General features: G+C 38.4%; 1 protein-coding gene across 1 annotated transcript; it reads left to right on the top strand.

The window, feature by feature from the left end:
- The first annotated feature begins 17,411 nt into the window (after positions 1 to 17,411).
- Positions 17,412 to 19,787, top strand: LOC126659864 (exocyst complex component EXO70B1). Its single transcript, XM_050353187.2, has one exon. The coding sequence runs from the start codon at positions 17,556 to 17,558 to the stop codon at positions 19,608 to 19,610; it is 2,055 nt and encodes a 684-aa protein (XP_050209144.1). The 5' UTR covers positions 17,412 to 17,555; the 3' UTR covers positions 19,611 to 19,787.
- Positions 19,788 to 19,945: the final 158 nt, after the last annotated feature.

Below are 19,945 nucleotides of genomic sequence, written 5' to 3' on the forward strand. Positions count from 1 at the left end.
CGTTTTCTAGTAGTGAATACGAGGTCAGTGTTTTGGCTGGTTCTTGGTCCGTTTTAGGAGCTCATGTGTCCTTTGTACCATTGCTTCATTTCATCTGTTCGTCTCTTGATTGAGTCCATGACCTCTTTTTTTTCATCTGGTTAAGTTGAGCTTGAGTCGTAGGAGATGCTTTTTTGGTTGCGTCTAACATTATGACTCTGCAGATTGTTCAAGTGAGTCTATCTGATTAACTTTACTAGAGAGCAGTAGAGCTAGTTCCATTAGTGGCTGCATCCACAAGGGTTAGTATATGGTGCTTCACATTTAAGATACATGATATGCATGATATGAAAATTCATGATATGAAGAGGTTATTTTTTTTTAACAAATAGCAGGTAGCAAGTAGCAAGTAAACAGTTGATATCACGGAGGCAAATTGTTCTTATAAACATTATTTCTCCACAAACGTGTTCCAGGCGAGGTTTGATTCCTAGGTGTTTTGGTATGGACCCTCGCATAGCAATATAAGAGTCGACGTATACCTGCAAGCTCTCTTCTAGCAATTCTAAGGCAGATAGATGACATTTTGTCAATATAACGACTTTTTATCCCTTTATGGAAGGCATTTAAACATGTAGAGTCGACGTGGAAGTCTGTTTTGAAATTCTGGAAATTGATTTAGCGACTTATTATAGTGAAAGGAGTTTTCGCTAGATTTGTTATTAGAGGCTTGATCAAGCAAACAATTTTTGACTTGATCAGATCTAATATTTAGGCATGGCCTAACAGGATGGTTTGAAAAGCTTGTTTTGAAAACTGGAAAATGTTGTTGGGACTGACCTAAGACTGGAATTGAAGTAGTAGTTCTCCAAAATTTGGAATTAGAATCGTTACATTGACATCATGCCTCAAATACAAACAATATGTTGTTTATTTTCTTAGAGGGTAGTGTCTAGGCTGGAATGCATGTGGGCTAAGTCGGTAGGTTTTGATAGTAACCGGATTAAGGCTCCCTCATAATGATATACCTTTCATAGGTCTCCCAATCACGAGTACAAACGCCCGAGATACTATGCTGTCAGTGATACTGCTGTTGGACCTTAATTGATTCAATCTCTTCTATTTTAACCATGACAATTAACACCAAAGGTTCTAACACTCTAATTAAGTGTGTAGGAACCCCCGGAACACTCGGAAAGCAAATCGGACATCTCTAGCGACAATCGATCACCAAGCTGTCTAGAGGAAGTTGGCGGGCGCCAACATTAGTTCGCGGGAGCGAACTTAATCAGACATGAATAGGGGCTGAAGCTCGCGAGTGCCAGATTCAACAAGTGTTGAGAGCGAACTTTAGTTCGCGGGCGCGAAGTGTACCTCGCGGGCGCGAAGTTTAAATCTCAGAAAGTTGAGTTGCAACGGTCATTTATTACACCCAACGAGGTGCTGACACTTCAGCAGAGGACCGTTGAGAACTTTGTCCAAGGTGCCGTTCGCGGGCGCGAAGTGTAGTTGGCGGGCGCTAACCTTGTCTGGCAAGGCATTCTTGAAAAAGTTGATTTGTTACTCTTTTGCTTCACACAAAAGGAGTAACGGGAAGAATTGTTTGAAGGCCTATATATATCATACTATTGTGTATGGAAAAGGGTTGACAAAAAAAGCATTCAAAACTCTCAAGCAATCTTCAAATCTTGTCTGAAAAACCTTTGTAATTTGTTGGTTTAAAAGTGAACCCTAGAAACTCTTGTTGTTGTTTGGTTTGTAGTTTTGCCTAGAAAAACTATAGGTTGTTGTTGTTAGTTGTTGGTTTGGGTTGAGCCTTTGAAAACCTAAGTTGGGAGTGAACTTGTAAAAACTCCAAGTTTAGTGGAAACCTCTAGTTTGAGGGAAGTGGATGTAGGTGAGTGTGTTAATCACCGAACCACTATAAATCTTGTGTGTTCTTCTTTCTCAAACCTCCATCAGGGTAGTTTTAATCAAATCCTTAATTCGCAAAAGTTTTTAGTGGCAACTATTAAACCCCCCCCCCCCCCCCCCCCTTCTAGTTGCTATTGGGTTACAAGTGGTATCAGAGCTTGGTGCTCTAGTTGTGCTTAATTGCAAGAGTTTGAAGATCCAAATGCAATGGAAGGGTTTCTCAACAATTCCATAAGACCATACTTTGATGGTACCGATTATGCGTATTGGAAGCAAAAGATTGAGAAGTATCTTGATAGTGAAAATGTGAATCTATGGCAATGCATAAGGAAGCCATGGGTTTGTCCTACAAATCTTGTTGATGGTGTTGAGGTGAATAAGCCAAGAGATGCTTGGACTCCCCTTGAGGAAATTGCCTACTTGAAAAACAATAAGTGCATGTCCACTCTCTATCATGCACTCTCTAGAGAAGAAGGAGGAAAAATTCTTCATTGTCAAACCGCAAAGGAGATATGGGTTACTCTTGAGAATCATCATGAAGGAACTAGTGAAGTGAAGTTCAAGAAGATTCAACTCCTAACTCAAGAATATGAGATGTTCTTCCACAAGGCCGGAGAGAAGGTGACCGAGATGACCAACCGACTTCTCAAGATTGTTGAGGCATTAAGGAAGTATGGGAAGCACTACTCCAAGGCGAATGTCAATAGCAAAATCTTGAGGTCTTTGCCAAGGAGTCTCTATGAGTCAAAAGTCACCTCCATTGAGGAAGCAAATGATCTCACAAAGCTCAACACCGATGAGCTAATTGGTAAGCTTCTTACTTTTGAAATGTACATTGAAAGGGAAGAGCCTAAAGAAGAAAAGGAAAAGGTGCTAGCTTTGAAGGCCAAGGAGACCAAGGTCAAAGAAACTAAGGCAAAGGAAGCTAAAGAGTCAAGCTACTCTAGTGAATTGGACTCGGATGATGGGAGTGACAAAGAAATGGCTTTGTTCACCAAGAGATACAACAACTACATCAAGAGGAAGCAAGACAAAAGCAAGAGAGAATTTCACAAAAGACCCTTCAAGAAGGAAGATGTGAAATGCTATGAGTGTGGCAAGAAAGGCCATATGAAAAATGAGTGCAACAACAATGAGAAGAATCCACAAAGATCACATAGGAAAGATAAAGAAGTCAAGAAAAGGGCTTACAAAGTGACATGAGATGACTCTAGTGAAGAGGATGAGGACTATGAAAGTGAAAAAGCCAACATTTGTTTCATGGCCAATATAGAGGAAGCCTCTTCCACTAAGGTACACAATGACTCCTCTATTTCCTCTTCTTCTATTGATGATCACTCTACCCATGATCATGAAAGTGATAGTGGGGATGAGAAGGTGGAAATGATGAAAACTATGGCTAAGAAAGTCAATAGCTATAAGAGAAAAATTGTGAAAAACAAAGAAGATTTTTCCTTACTTGAGGCTAAGATTAATGATTTTCAAAAACAAATTGTTAATTTGAATTTACAAAATGAATCCTTAAAAAATTCAATTTCTCTACTTAATACTTCCAATCTCACTTCTCTCAACTCTTTGAAAGAAGAGAATGAGAAATTAAAGAAGGAAGTGATTGAGTACAAAACTTCTTTGACTAAGTTTCAAAAGGGAAAACGATCTTTAGATGAGATGTTGACTTTTCAAAGACCTTCTTCTTCTAAGGAAGGATTGGGTCTTGTGGCTAGTTGCTCATCATCTCCATCCTCTAGAACCACCTTCAAGAGAGCTAGAACGATACAATCTTCTTCCATAGATGTGGAGTTCACAAAGGAGACAACACCCTCTAGTCCTTCTATGACTAAGATGGATGTTGATCCTCCACAAGCTAAGGCCAACACATCTAAGGATGATAAGCTTAAAGTTACCAAGTCAAGCATTCCAACAAATGCTAAGGCTAAGGACACTAGACCAAGCATTCCCAAGAATACTAAGCCTAGAGGTCCCAACCCCAAGGGACAACCACCCAAGGGTAAGAATGCTCACACCAACCCAAGACAACCTCACACATGTTGCTCTTGTGGTAAGGATGCTCCTTCAACTCATTCTAAAACATGGAGACCTAAGCCCAAAAAGGCTAAGTCAACCATTAGATGTTTCTATTGCATGAAGGTTGGGCATACAAATGGAAGGTGCTATGTGAGGAAAATCGACTTGAACTTGATTCACTTGGATGATTCCAAGACTAACCCTCAAGGACCCAAGAACATTTGGGTACCTAAAAGTTCTTAATTTCCTTGTGTGTTTTAGGGCAAAGGAGTAGCCATCAAGGAAAATCGACCTTGGATTGTAGATAGTGGGTGCTCAAGGCACATGACCGGAACTTCAAAGCTATTCACAACCCTTCAATCAAAGGATGGTGGCTATGTAACCTTTGGTGACAATGCAAAAGGAAAAGTGGTTGGTATTGGTAAGATTGGTAAGACTTCAAACTCATCTTCTTGTATTAGAAATGTTCTATTAGTTGATGGTTTGAAGCATAACTTGTTGAGTGTAAGTCAATTATGTGATAGTGGCTTAAGAGTCACTTTTGACTCTAAGGCTTGTTACATTACTCAAGTGAGTGATAACAAGACCATCCTTAGAGGAGAAAGGAGTGAAAATATTTACATAATTGACTTAGACTCAACTTCTAACAAGAATCTCAAGTGTCTTATGTCCACAAAGAACGAGCCTTGGCTTTGGCATAGAAGGCTTGCCCATGCTAACATGGAGTTGATAGACAACTTGAGAAAAGGAGAACTTGTGATTGGACTTCCGGATATTAAATTCGAGAAGGACAAAGTTTGTGCTTCATGTCAAATGGGGAAACAACACAAGTCATCCTTCAAATCTAAAAAGGTGGTAAGTACATCCAAACCTCTTCAATTGATTCATATGGATTTATTTGGACCATCTAGAGTTGCTAGTTTGGGTAGTAAGCACTATGCCTATGTCCTTGTTGATGATTACTCTAGATATACTTGGGTTATTTTCATGGCTCATAAGGATGACACTTTTGATGCTTTTAAAAGTTTTTCAAAACTTGTTCAAAACAAAATGGGATATTATATTATGAGTATAAGAAGTGACAATGGTGGTGAATTTAAAAATCATCTTTTTGAAAGCTATTGTGAAGACCTTGGTATTTCTCATGAGTTCTCGTGTCCTAGAACTCCCCAACAAAATGGGGTAGTGGAAAGGAAGAATAGGTCCCTTATAGAAATGGCGAGGACTATGCTAAATGAATTTAAATTACCAAGCTATTTTTGGCGGAAGCCGTCAATACTTCTTGTTATGTGCAAAATCGTGTTTTGAAAAGATCCATTTTGAATAAAACACCTTATGAGTTATGGATGGGAAGAAAACCCAACATTTCATATCTAAGAGTTTTTGGGTGTAAATGCTTCATATTAAATACAAAGGATAACCTAGATAAATTTGCTTCAAAATCCAATGAAGGCATATTTTTTAGGTTATTCTACATGTAGAAAAGCCTATAGAGTATTCAATAAGTCCACTTTGCTTGTTGAAGAATCTATGCATGTTGTTTTTGATGAAAACAATACACTTGATGGGAAAGGTATGGATTTTGTAGATCATTTTGGATCACTAGACATTGAAGAGGTTGATCCCACATTCAACAAAATGGATGATGAAGATAAACCTCAAGAAAGTGCACCAATGCAAACAACACTTGAGGAAGACTTTCCACAAGAGGAAGATCTGCACCCGGAACTCCCTAAAGCGACAAGAACAACGAAGAACCACCCAAGAGAGCAAGTACTTGATAGATTCCAAAGAGGTATATTCACTAGATCTCAAGCCTCTAACAACCTTGCATTTCTCTCTCAAATTGAGCCAAGAACCATTGAAGAGGCTATCAATGATGAGTGTTGGGTGATTGCAATGCAAGATGAACTCAACCAATTTGAGAGGAGTAATGTTTGGGAATTAGTCCCTAGGCCTAGCTTTGGTTCTATTATATTGGCACAAAATGGGTCTTTAGAAATAAACTTGATGAGGATGGAGTCATTACTAGAAACAAAGCTAGACTTGTTGCCAAAGGATATAGCCAAGAGGAAGGTATCGATTATGATGAGACCTTTGCCCCCGTGGCTAGATTAGAGGCTATTAGAATTTTGCTTGCATTTGCATGTCATATGAATTTTAAACTTTATCAAATGGATGTAAAGAGTGCTTTCCTAAATGGTTTTATTCAAGAAGAAGTTTTTGTCTCTCAACCTCCGGGTTTTGAAAACTCTGAATTTCCTAACCATGTTTTTAAACTTAACAAGGCTCTCTAGGGGTTGAAACAAGCACCTAGAGCTTGGTATGATAGGCTTAGCACATTCCTCATCATAAACGGTTTTACTAAGGGTAAAGTGGATACCACTCTTTTCATCAAAAGAAGTTTTAAAGACATTCTTGTTGTGCAAATTTATGTTGATGACATAATCTTTGGTGCTACTAATGAGTTGCTTTGTGAGGATTTTTCAAAGTGCATGACAAATGAATTTGAAATGAGCTTAATGGGAGAACTTAAGTTCTTCTTGGGGCTTCAAATCAAGCAAAGTAATGAGGGAATATTCATCAATCAAGCCAAATACACTAAAGAATTACTCAAGAGATTTGGCATGGATGGATGTAAGACAAGCAAAACCCCAATGCCCACCAATGTTAAAATTGACAAGGATGAAAGTGGTAAGAACTTTGATGAAAAGAAATATCGAGGTATGATTGGTTCCTTACTCTATCTTACCGCTAGTAGACCGGATATAATGTTTAGTGTTTGCCTTTGTGCTCGTTTTCAATCTTGTCCGAAAGAGTCTCATTATTTTCATGTCAAAAGAATTTTCAAATATCTCATGGGCACACAACACTTAGGTCTTTGGTATCCTAGGAATAACTCCTTTGACCTTGTTTCTTATTCGGACGCGGACTATGCCGCTAGTGTCATAGATAGAAAAAGTACATCGGGAACTTGTCAATTCCTAGGCAATTGCCTTGTTTCTTGGCATAGTAAGAAACAAGTGTCGGTTGCCTTGTCCACGGCCGAAGCCGAATATGTATCCGCGGGAAGTTGTTGTACCCAAGTTCTTTGGATTCGACAACATCTCAAGGACTATGGAATTGTGGTTGATCATATTCCTTTGAAATGTGACAATACTAGTGCGATCAACTTGTCCAAGAACCCGATCCAACACTCTAGATCCATGCACATAGATATTAGACACCATTTTATGCGTGATCATGTCCAATTGGGAGATGTTGTATTAGAATTCATTGATACAAACAATCAATTGGCGGATATTTTCACAAAACCCTTAAATGAGGAAAGGATGTCTTTTATCTTAAGAGAAATTGGTATGATTGATGGGTCTACCTTATTGTGATTTGTTTGCTATGTGATTTAAGCATCCGAATTTATGTTTTCTTTGGTTCTATGGCTGTTATTTTTCATGCTATTTATTGTTCTCTTATTGTGATAACATGATTAAATGATTGGACCTTAGCTAGTTGATTCTACTCATGAATTAAACTGAATAGTCCCTCATTTCACATCAAATGTGTTCCAACTTTTAAAAATCAAGGCTTAATTCCTTTTAATTGAAAATTTCAATTTTGTCAATTTTTTGTGTCCAGACAAACCTCGCGGGCGCTAACTCTTGTTCGCCCCTGCGAAGTTTGATCTTCAAAAAGGAAATTTTCAGCAGTGAGAGTTTGCGGTCGCGAACCCTAGTTCGCGGGCGCGAACTCCTTCGAATTTTCAAAAAAAAAAATAGCCGTTAGGTAACGGTTTTCAATGCATTTAATGGGTCAAACTAGCCGTTAACTAGCCGTTGGAGTCGTTTTTCATGCCTATAAATACTCCCCTTTAGTAGTTCTCTTGTTTACAACTTTCTACAACATTTCTAACACCTTTTGCTACCAAAATCACTCATTTTTCTCATCAAATACTCTTGTTCATCATCATTTTTCACTTGGATCATTGATTCCCCTTCGCTCATTGAGAAGAAAGACACAAGGCAAGAAATCTCAAGGCCCTTCTACTAGCCAAAGAGAAGCAATTCCACCACAAGTGGAAATTCCAACACATGATCAAGAGACCTTGAACTTAAGGATTAGTAAGTTCCATGAGAGGCCCGTTTTGCCTAGTCGCTACATAGATTTTACGGGTTTAGAAGCAAGCAATGTGAAAAGAGATGTTTTGGAACTAATTGACAATCTCGGGTGGAGGAAATTTGTCTACTCTCATCACCATGATGGGTATGAAAATTTGACTCGCGAAGTACTCTCTTCACTCTACATCATTTGCAAGGAAGATGGAGAAGTTGGTTATTTTGGGGTCTCCTTTCGAGTTCAAGGAAGGCTTTACCGGCTATAAAGAGAAGAAGTTGATGATGCGTTTGGCTTTGAATGGGGGCATCCTACATGTCCTTCTCATGTTCGGTTCAACTTTGAAGAATTTTGGGGCGAAATTAGCACCATCACACCATATCGTTCCAATTCCGCAACCGCCAAGACATTGAAGACCCTACCATTATTCATCCTTCATCGCATCATCACTCACTCCATTCATGCAAGAAGTGAGGGCAATGAAAAAATTTCCAAGAAGGATGTGTTTTTCCTCTATCTTGCAACAAAAGGTATTAAATTTTCTTGTGGCTTCTACTTTATGAATTACCTTTTTGATCTTGATAATAGAGGGGGTCACCTAAGGGTTGCCTCCTTTGTGACGTGCCTAGTCAAAAAGGCCAAAGCCCTCACTTCTCAAGTCAAGAATGCTAATCCTCAACCTTTTCATTGGAAATGTGCTCCCTTGGACCAAGAGCATTTTGAGCATTCTTCTAAAGCCATCTTGGTTCGTGACAACTCCATTCAATATTTGTTTGGTGAGAATTCCATTGGTGGTGGAATTGAAAGGCTAGCAAGAAAAAGAAGGATCTCCTCTACTAATATTGAGGAAGATGTTGAGGAAGCCGCAAGGGCAATGAGGCAAGAAGAGCGTGAATCATGGCCACATATGGATCCCCATGCCTCATCAAGTAACCCTCCACCTCCTTTTGCAACCATGTCTCAAGCTCAAATGTTTGAAACTATTTATGGACAAAATTTTCATATGATGTCAAGGATGACAATGCTTGAGGGGGAGGTCAATACTATCAAGGAAGGGATGACATATCTCAAGAACAAATTTGACTCTCATTGGTCATTTTCGCCCTCCACTTCACCTCCTCACAATGAAGACCCCGATGATGATGAAGATTGAACCTACCAATTGCATACTTTCACTTGCATGTCATGTTTTCTTTTCATAGTCTTTTTGTGTTGCTTGTTTTTTTAAGTGTGGTTGGAACACACATGTGTTTTCTTATGTTTATCATAATGTCATTGTGATTTTCATGTCGTATTCAAACTTGTGCAATTTATGCTTACGTCGTGTCTATTTTTGCTTTTTGATTTTGCCAAAGGGGGAGATATCTCAACTTGACTTAACTTTTCTCTTTTTGTATTATATGCATCAATTGAGGGGGAGACAAAGTTTAGTCTAAGTTTAGTCTTCAAGTTATTTTTTTTGTGTTAATTGTCAAAGTCAAAAAGGGGGAGAATGTTGGACCTTAATTGATTCAATCTCTTCTATTTTGACCATGACAATTAACAACAAAGGTTATAACACTCTAATTAAGTGTGTAGGAACCCCTCGGAACACTCGGAAAGCAAATCGGACATCTCTAGCGACAATCGAATTTTTCGATCACCAAGCTGTCCAGAGGAAGTTGGCGGGCGCCAACATTAGTTCGCGGGAGCGAACTTAATCAGACATGAATAGGGGCTGAAGCTCGCGAGTGCCAGATTCAACAAGTGTTAAGAGCGAACTTTAGTTCGCGGGCGCGAAGTTTAAATCTCAAAAAGTTGAGTTGCGACGGTCATTTATTACACCCAACGAGGTGCTGACACTTCAGCTGAGGACCGTTGAGAACTTTGTCCAAGAAGCCGTTCGCGGGCGCGAAGTGTAGTTGGCGGGCGCGAACCTTGTCTGGCAAGGCATTCTTGGAAAAGTTGATTTGTTACTCTTTTGCTTCACACAAAAGGAGTAACGGGAAGAATTGTTTGGAGGCCTATATATATCATACTATTGTGTATGGAAAAGGGTTGACAACAAAAGCATTCAAACCTCTCAAGCAATCTTCAAATCTTGTGTGAAAAACCTTTGTAATTTGTTGGTTTAAGAGTGAACCCTAGAAACTCTTGTTGTTGTTTGGTTTGTAGTTTTGCCTAGAAAAAGTATAGGTTGTTGTTGTTAGTTGTTGGTTTGGGTTGAGCCTTTGAAAACCTAAGTTGGGAGTGAACTTGTAAAAACTCCAAGTTTAGTGGAAACCTCTAGTTTGAGGGAAGTGGATGTAGGTGAGTGTGTTAATCACCGAACCACTATAAATCTTGTGTGTTCTTCTTTCTCAAACCTCCATTAGGTTAGTTTTAATCAAATCCTTAATCCGCAAAAGTTTTTAGTGGCAACTATTCAACCCCCCCCTTCTAGTTGCTATTGGGTTACAACTGCTCCGCATAAGACGTTATGGACGTTGGAGTGCAACGCCTAAGTGTGAGAGTGGTTATGAGTATCGGGGCTGGATAGGGACTCCTAGAGAGTGGGTGAGAAGAGAAAGTTCTAATGCAATGCAACTGGTGCGAATATGTCTAGTAAATAAAGCTGGTGATCGATAAGGCACAAGCCGTGTGGTTTAGGTCCATGATAACCGTTTCTGAAAACAATTTTGAAAACGTCTTTAGGTTTTATGTTTTAAAAACAGTTAATTTTAATCCCTAGTGGAGTCGCCACTGTGAGTGAAGCGGGGTTCGGGGGCTGCTTGCCCAGGCTTATTGCTGAAGTTTTGATCTAGAAATGGTTTAAAAAATGGAGCCGCCACATAGTTAAATTACAAAATGCCTTTTCTACCGACTAGATAACCTTACTCGCCTCCGGGAAGATTATTGTACATCCAACCAAAAGACCAGGTTCGTGGATCTCCCCGAGACTCGTGTACTTTACTTATTAGTACCTGTTTTATTTACTAGAGATATTCATTTTATTCTCATCTTGACATTTGATAGCAGTACATAGGATATATTGCTGGAAATAAACAAGTTTTGAAAGTAGTAAACACGTTAGATGCTCATATGACTCGATCTGGATTGGACATGAAAAGCAAGTAGCTGGTACTCCTAAGCATACATCTAAACCTGGCGTTTTCTAGCAAATAGCATAAGTCATGATGGTATGGATTGATTGCATGCATAAAGCATAAACTGGGAGTCTAAGTTTGATTGATTTTATTATGTGATGTTGAATGTCCTATACAACCATTACTACTTTTTCGTGGTATACCTACGATGTCCAAATTACAGGCTAGAATTGATTTGATTTTCCAATTTTAATATGGTTAGTCCTTTATCCTGTTAATATTGTTTTGAGATGCTTTTTGGAAAGAGATAAACAATTTTAACATGCTCATGAACAAATAGTATGCATATAAGGTTAAAGATACTTTTGAATCTCGTTGACTTTTGAGTGACTTCCACTCGCGTGGGTTTGACCGTCGGTGTGGTCAGAACTGGCTATCGGTTTGAACGCGGTTGATTCCGAGTTCTGGTAAACCCATAATCTGCTATTAAAGTTTCTAGGTTTACGGGACTCAATCTCACGGGCCCGGTTTATACATTATGTTACATTTCTTGGCTCATGGGCCCAATTTAAAGTAGTTCAAACCCACTTTAATGTATAAAATTAAACTACATTATATTCTCTATGTATGGGTTCAAGCACGACCTTATTCCGAGCCCGAACGAGCCAGAAAACGCGTTTGGAAGTCTTGATAGGAGTTTAGAACATATGGGAAGCGATTCTAGGAAGTAAGGAACGACATACATGGCGCCGGTGTGACTGCCAGCACCGGCAGTGTGGGGTGGCGGCGCCGCCACTTTGTTCTGGTGGTGCTGCCGGTCTGATTGGCGGCGACAGAGGCACTACGGGCAGCATAAGTAGTTTTTAATAGTAATTTTTTTAGCATTTTCAGCTCGTTTTATGTCAGTTTTTCATGCAAATTAGTTAAAAACGCATAAAAAAGAACAACGAATACAAATACAGCGAGTAATAAGTATTTGGAGGTGATTAACAATATCAAAATTAGCAAATTACAGCAGTTTATAGCTTAAGCAAACTTTGCCAAATAAGATAAAATCAGCTAAACATTCGTCCTAAAAATGTAATTGTCAGGGTTTCTAGAATTAAGCATTACAATATATTAATCTAGCCATTAACATGCTTTTTCATCGATTTTCATTTCAATTTGTTAAAATATTAAAATTGACTAATATGTTAATTTTATGGCAAAATTAGCAAGTAATCTAAACATACAATCTAAGCATTCAAATTCAACAAACATGAATAGGACATTATAAAAGTGATAAAAAGGGTCCTAAGAAGTACCGTTCTGAGTCTTTGGCTCGCTTTCTAGCAAAGTGGATGCATAATCTAGATTCGAGTCTGTGCAAGCTGTGTTCTTAGAGAATCGAATCGTAGATAGGTGTTTTGGGGACTGGAATCTAATGCGATTTGGTATGTGTGTGGAATACTCGGCTAGGATAAGGTTTTTATGGGGGGTGGGGGTTCGAATTCTGGCTTTAGGATTTAAGTGTTTCTGGTCCAACATTTAGCTAAGCTCACTACAAAAATTATAAATTTTGGCAATAATAATTTTGCAGCTAATTTTTGTTTGCTGCTAAAAAACATTTGACAACAATAATATTAAAATTTGCTTCCATTAGTTAGTTATAAGCAGCATTTTACAGCAAATGTTATTGCCAATTACTTATGACAATATTTTATTAGCAGCAAGATGCCACAATTTGTTTTGCTATTTATTAATAGCAACAATTTTAGCATCATGAGCAGCAAAAATATTTGCTGCTAATTCTAGTATTTCTAATAGTGACTGGCTAGTAGGTGTATTTAAAGGGGTTAAGACTAACCTAGGGTTTTTTTAGAGATTAACATAGTACTAAATTAATATTTACCTAGTTAGAGTTTGTTTTAAAGGTTAAGAAGTTTTAAGTGATATATTATTAGAATTAGGATTAGGTTTATATTATTTAATTTAGGTTTTATAACGAGATTCTGATTTACACTTGGTGGCTAAGTGAAAAGGTGTTAAAAGTCAATTTTGTTACTTAAAAGTGTCAAAAAAGGCTACTAAAACCCTACAGGTTTAGGTATGGTTAATTTTGGTCTGTGAAACTTACAAATTGGCCCATAAACTTCAAATATATTGCAATTAGTCCAATTTCTAAACTTAAACTACAATTGCTTTGGATTTATATACTATTTGCGGCTAATTACGTTTTAATCCTTCAAAGTTGCAGCTATGCTCGGATTACGTCTGATTAGATTCCAACAAGCAAATCGATAGCTCGTCACGCAGACAGATTTCTCTGGAAATCATCATTGGACACTTTAGCCTTTTATCACTTTTTACTTGTCCAAAAAATATGTGTCCACAATAGAGTTTTTCTAGGTTTACGTGCTTGATTTTTATATTTTTGGTCCAACCTTTAGTTAGCCTGTCTAGAGGTTCTATCTATAAGGGTCAAATTAGTGTTAGTCTTCCTATAGTCTAAGTTAGATCAGAATTCTATTAGCTAGAGTTTTAGATATACAACAATAGGGAAAGAGTGTGAAGTGATGAGATGGGTTATGTTAAAATTGAGCTAAATCTCCATTTTATTAATTAATTTCGTATTAAAGCTTGATGGCTAAGTAAAGTGTGTTTAAAAACTGTTTTTAGTGCCCGAAAGTGTTAACAAATGCTTCTAGGACCCTAGGGGTTTGAGTATGGTTCATTTTCACTGTCAAACTTGCAAATTGACACATAAAGTTTTAAGATATCGCAATTAGTCCTGATGGAATAAGCCCACAAAATACCAAGGTCAGCACAAAACCCATATCGATTAAGGCAAACAAGGAAACTAGTGCGTCTATAAATAGATCAACCCCACACCAATACAAGGGGCGGACATACAGACACCTATTCACATGTATGAGCTAAACAAACACTACTAAGATATAATTCTGTAAACTATAACATCACAACAACTATCATTTGGCGCTGTCTATGGGAACCTGTTCTCAAAACAAATTTAATGATAGGGGCGGGGAGCGATAAGAGCAACACATGACCCATGACACAATTAACATTAACATGCTCAATAATCAAATTAAGATGGACGTGTCTAAAAGAAACCTACCTACCAAAAGAGAAAGGGCTAAGGGGGATGAAAATCATGAGCAGAGCTACAAGCGAAGGAGAAAAATCCTACCGGAAGTTAAATGCCACACCAGTCTGACCCCCACGGAAGATGAACAAGATAGAGAGGTCGTGCTAACGGCGAAGATCGGAGGGCGAGAGGTCTGGAGAGCATCGATATACCCGGGAGTAGCTGTCAATGTCATCTCCAAGAAGGCCTATTGGGTGACTGGAGGACGCCAGATCCGGTTGAAACAATTACCCAAAAATGTTTGAGGAGCGGGAGTTGGAAGACTCCGTACGATAAGAGCAACAAATATCCGAGTAAGTCTTGGTGGTATAGAATGATAGGAAAGGATAGTAACCTCCCCTTTCCAAATCGTAAACAGAAACCTCCCACACGACCTCATATTGGGGCGATTGTTCCTCTACGAATCAGGAATGGTGATTGACACGAGGAACGGGAGGGTGATGATTCCTACTGAGGAATGAACGATAGCGACCGCACAGCCAGGACCAAGCTACTCCACATAGACGAGATACTGGAGCTACCATTTAAGAAATCAACGGCCGAACCAGTAGGGAAAATGAATCCTTGGGAAGTTCATACCGGAAAAAGCGTGAAAATAGGCATTGGCATGAAAGAATCAACAAAAACGGAAATCCAAAAAGTACTTAAAGAGTTTGAAGGAACAATCGCCACAAAGGCCGCAAACATCAAAGGTGTAGATCCGACGATAGCATGTCACGAGCTAAATGTCGGCACAACCATGAATTCAATCCAACAGAAGAAACGACGACAGAGAATAATAGCGGAAGAGGTAGAGAAACTACTTAGAGCAAGATTCATCAGCGAAGTATCCAGACTGGTTGAGCAACGTAGTCCTGGTGAAGAAGGCAAATGGAAAGAACCGCATGTTCGTCTACTTCATAGACCTAAACAAAGCATGCCCAAAGGATTGTGTCCCCCTGCCTAACATTGATCAGTTAGTCGATTCCACCGTGGGATACGTGATGTACAGCCTGGCATATACTACACAAGAATACAACCAAATCCCGATGAAAGAGGAAGACCAAACAAAAACAAGCTTTGTTAAGGACGAAGGAACTTATGGCTACACAATGATGCTATTCGGACTAAAAAATACAGGGGCAACATACCAGTGACTAATGAAGCACATGTTCAAGGAGCAAATCGGCAAAACAATGGAGGTGTACGTCGACGATGTAATCGTAAAAAGCAAAAACGAAGAAGAGCATCCTAAAGACATATGCACGACGATGAAGATACTCGACAAGTTTAAATATGAAGATAAACCCTGAAAAGTGCACATTCGGGGTAGAAGGAGGAAAATTCTTGGGATACATGGTATCAAAGAGAGGACTGGAAGCAAACCCAGAGAAAATCAAGGCCATCTTGGAAATGACCCCACCAAAAAACCAAAGAGAAGTACAGATCCTCAACGGAAGAGTAACGGCTCTGCGCCGGTTCAACTCGTCATCAGCAAAAAGATGTCTCCCGTTCTATAATACGGTGAAGACAAAGATATTCAAATGGGGAGAAGAATGCGATCAAGCCTTCGACAACCTGAAAAGTTCCTGACAAAGCAACCATTACTAAGTCGACCTAAAGAGGAAGAAACCCTATATCTTTACATTTTTATATGCAAGGAAGTAACTGCAACGGTCCTAGTAAGAAAAGAAACGGGTCAACAACTACCGGTGTACTACGTAAGACGAACCTTGAAAGACGAGTAGCTCAGGTACCCAGAAATTAAGAAAATGGAACTAGCATTGACAACAATGGCAAAGAAACTGAGGCCATACTTCCAAGCACACCCGATAGACGTGCGAACCGATCAACCCCTACGACAAGAACTTCAGAGGCCGGAACTTTTCGGAAGAATGGTCAAGTTGTCAATACAGCTGGGAGAGCACGACATCAGTTATCAACCAAGACAAGCATTGAATAAGCCCACAAAGTACCAAGGTCAGCACAAAACCCACATCTACTAAGGAAAACAGGGAAACCGGTGCGGCTATAAATAGATCAATCCTACACAAATACAAGGGGCGGACATACAAACACCTGTTCACATGTATAAGTCAAACAAACACTACTATGACATAATTCTGCAAACTCTAACATCACATAGAAAATAGGTTTCTTTTAAACACTTCCTCTTCCGAAATAGTAAGACATCATTCTCTAGAGTTAGACTACAATTTCATTTGATGTTTATACGCTATTTATGGCTAATTACGTTTCAATCCCTCAGGTTCGCAACTACGCATTGATCACGTCTGTTTGAATTCAAACAAACGAATCGATAGCTCGTCACTTGGACGAATTTCTCTGAAAATCATCATTGCACGTTTCAGTCCCTTGCCATTTTTTACATGTTCAGAAAATAGGTGTCTACAAATATTATATTAATATTTTCTTTAATTTCAACTTTATATAAAATATGTTATTCTCAATAATTTTTATTAAAGATGTAACCAAAAATTTAAAATAGATAGATTGAAATTGGTTTAACCTATTTTATGGTCTCTATACTTTTAATTTTTTCTTTACTTCGTCCTTAAATGTATATTTATTTAATTACCGGTTTAATTTCATCCATTGTCCCCAATTTTTGAGATTTTTATTACCATAATTCCTAAATTTTATTGTCGGTCTATAAAACCCCTGAATTTTAATTTCACGGCTTGTAAATTTCCTTTGAAACATGACTAAAATATATACTGCTAAAACGTGTAATTAAAAAAAAGCAATTAACCATATTCAATCCAAATAAAATTAAACCTAAAACCATCTAGCCAAATTTAATATGACCACCCACTCATCCTCCGTCACACACCGGCCGGAAACCACCTCCGGTACCACCGATTTGATCAATATTTTTTTCCAACTCAAGGCTCCTCCTCCTCGGAGATTATATTGTTCTTAATTTAATAAATATGGAGTAGGGTTATGAATTGTGGACTGGAAAAATACCCTACATAATATTATTATACTTTTTACTTAAAATAGAAAGCACCCACAACTCTTACAAAAACTCGGTCAAAGTTTAACTAATCAAAACTATTTAAATCTAACACCAACGTTTATGTCCTTGCATTCCCTTCAAACTCTCTAGCACAACGACCATTTCAATACTCTAAAAATAATAAAAATAATAGAAACAAACAAAAAAACTAAGAAATTACAAAAAACATTCCCTTCTCTTCGCGGTTTTCTGACCATCATCTCCCTTTCTTCAATCCCCGCCTTCTCTTTCCTTCCTAAAAATCATAACTTTTCGTTTTTGTTTGTCTGGTTCTTCTTGTTACGCCATAACAATGGATCCTAACATCTCTGAAAACAATCCCCAAGATAAACATTTTTCAAGAAAATGTTCCAACTCTTACACCCATGAAACTAACATAATTGCAACAAATTCTGATTCTAATCATGATCTTGATTCTCTTCTTGAAACCGGTACTCCGAAACATGATGATGGATTGAAAGAATCATCCGTAGAGGTTGAAGGAGTTCATCAAGAGATTGATAATATCGGAACGAATAACGAGTCGCTGCCTCCTGAAACCATTTTCGGGGACGTTGATCAGTTTCTTTCAACTCTGTCTGAACAAGAGAATCCATCTGAAGGGAATGACGCGGGCCTAGAAAAAGCCGAAAAGGAAGAGATTCCTATATTCATTGAAAACTTTTTGGATCTTGTTTCTGAAAAGATTGATACACATGAATCTAGTGATGGGAAAGTTAAATGGTGTAATGAACCGGAGGGTGACTCGTCTTTTCTTGAAGCTGTAAATCGTATTTCGAAGCTAACTAATTCTTTTTCTAAATTGAAATCGGATCCAACTCATTGCGCGCTGGTTAACCGCATTGGTGTAATTCAGCAAAGAGCAATGTCTTATTTGGAAGATGAATTCAGGTTGCTTCTTGAAGACTATAAAACCAACGTTGGTAGCGCGCAAGATCACAACAGAGATGGCGAAAGTAGTGAAATGCCCGTAACGGAATCTGAGGAATCAGTCGATGACGAGGAGGACAGCTTTTTAGGATATTCGGATGAGGTAATTGCTATTCTGAATAAGATTTCTAAGGAAATGATAGAGGGAGGATTCGAATCGGAGTGTTGTCAAGTTTATATGATCACAAGGAGGCATGCTTTCGACGAGTGCTTGAACAAGGTGGGATTTAAGAAGATGAGCATTGATGAGGTGCAGAAAATGCAATGGGAAGCATTGGAAAGGGAGATCCCTGCATGGATTAACACTTTCAAGGAATGTTCTAATAGATACTTCCCGAAAGAACATAAGCTGGCGGAGGCGGTTTTCGCGGATAACCCATCAATTTCTTCCTTTCTTTTCAGCAATCTCATTCGCGGTGTTATGATTCAGCTCCTCAACTTTACCGAAGGGATCGCTATGACAAGTTGCTCGGCGGAAAAGCTATTCAAATTCTTAGATATGTATGAGATATTGCGCGATAGTATTCCAGCCATGGATGGTTTATTTACCGAACAATGTGAAAATGAGCTTAAACCGGAAATGATTACAGCAAAGTGCAGGATTGGGGAGGCTGCAATTAGTATATTTTGTGATCTGGAGAATTCGATCAGGTCCGATTCTGGAAAAACCACAGTTCCTGGTGGTGCAGTTCATCCTCTAACTAGATACATGGTGAATTACTTGAAATTATCAGGTGAATACATAGCAACACTTGAACAAGTCTTCAACGAACATTCAAAAATAGAAAGCGAATCTCAAGATAGCCACAGCAATAATGGTACCGAGTCGGAAAATGATCATTCTCTATTCTCGGTTCAATTAGTGAGACTTATGGATCTGTTAGACTCAAATTTGGAAGCGAAGTCGAAGCATTATAAGGATATAGGATTGGGTAACATTTTCATGATGAACAACGTACACTACATCTACGACAAGATCAAATCTTCGTCGGAGATCCACCAGGTCTTAGGGAACACTTGGAGTCGCAAGAAATCATCAGACATCAGAAATTACCATAAGAATTACCAAAGAGAGGCATGGAGTAAGTTACTGAGTTGCTTAGCACAAGATGGGTTACAGGTGAATGGAAAAGTACAGAAACCGGTGCTGAAAGAAAGGTGCAAGAACTTCTATATGATGTTTGATGAAATCCACAGGACACAAAGCTCATGGGTGGTTAAGGATGGCCAGCTTCAATCCGAACTTAGGGTTTCGGTATCCGCAATAGTGATTCCGGCATATCGAGCATTCTTGGGGAGGTTTTCGCAGTATCTAGACCCCGGAAGACAGTATGAGAAATACATTAAGTACCAGCCTGAAGATATTGAGAATTGCATTGATCAGCTATTTGAAGGGAAGCCCATAACCAGCAGATGATAATTTTATAAACAAGCAAAACTCTGATCATCATGTATTGATACAAACTTCGCTGTAATTGTTTTTCTTTTCCATATTTGTCTTGGGGACTGGAAATCATTAGCATGGCCCATATTTATTCTATGTTAATTGATAGTGCACTGTTTTAAAAAGTATGTTTGTTTTTTGTTATTTCAACTAGGTGCCAATTACTATTATTTCTGCAAATTTATATCAAAAATGACTGTATTATACTCAATAAATCCATTTTAAAACTCATTCATAGTAATATAAGATTTTAATTAATCAAGTATATATATGTGAAGATGATTAATTACTAATTATAATTAACCATA

Source organism: Mercurialis annua, linkage group LG8 (assembly GCF_937616625.2).
Source record: "Mercurialis annua linkage group LG8, ddMerAnnu1.2, whole genome shotgun sequence".
In the NCBI taxonomy this organism is placed as follows: Eukaryota; Viridiplantae; Streptophyta; class Magnoliopsida; order Malpighiales; family Euphorbiaceae; genus Mercurialis; species Mercurialis annua.

What these genes read in the sequence shown, in the direction of transcription:
- LOC126659864 (XM_050353187.2), top strand. Translation starts at nt 17,556, where the DNA reads ATGGATCCTAACATCTCTGAAAACAATCCCCAAGATAAACATTTTTCA.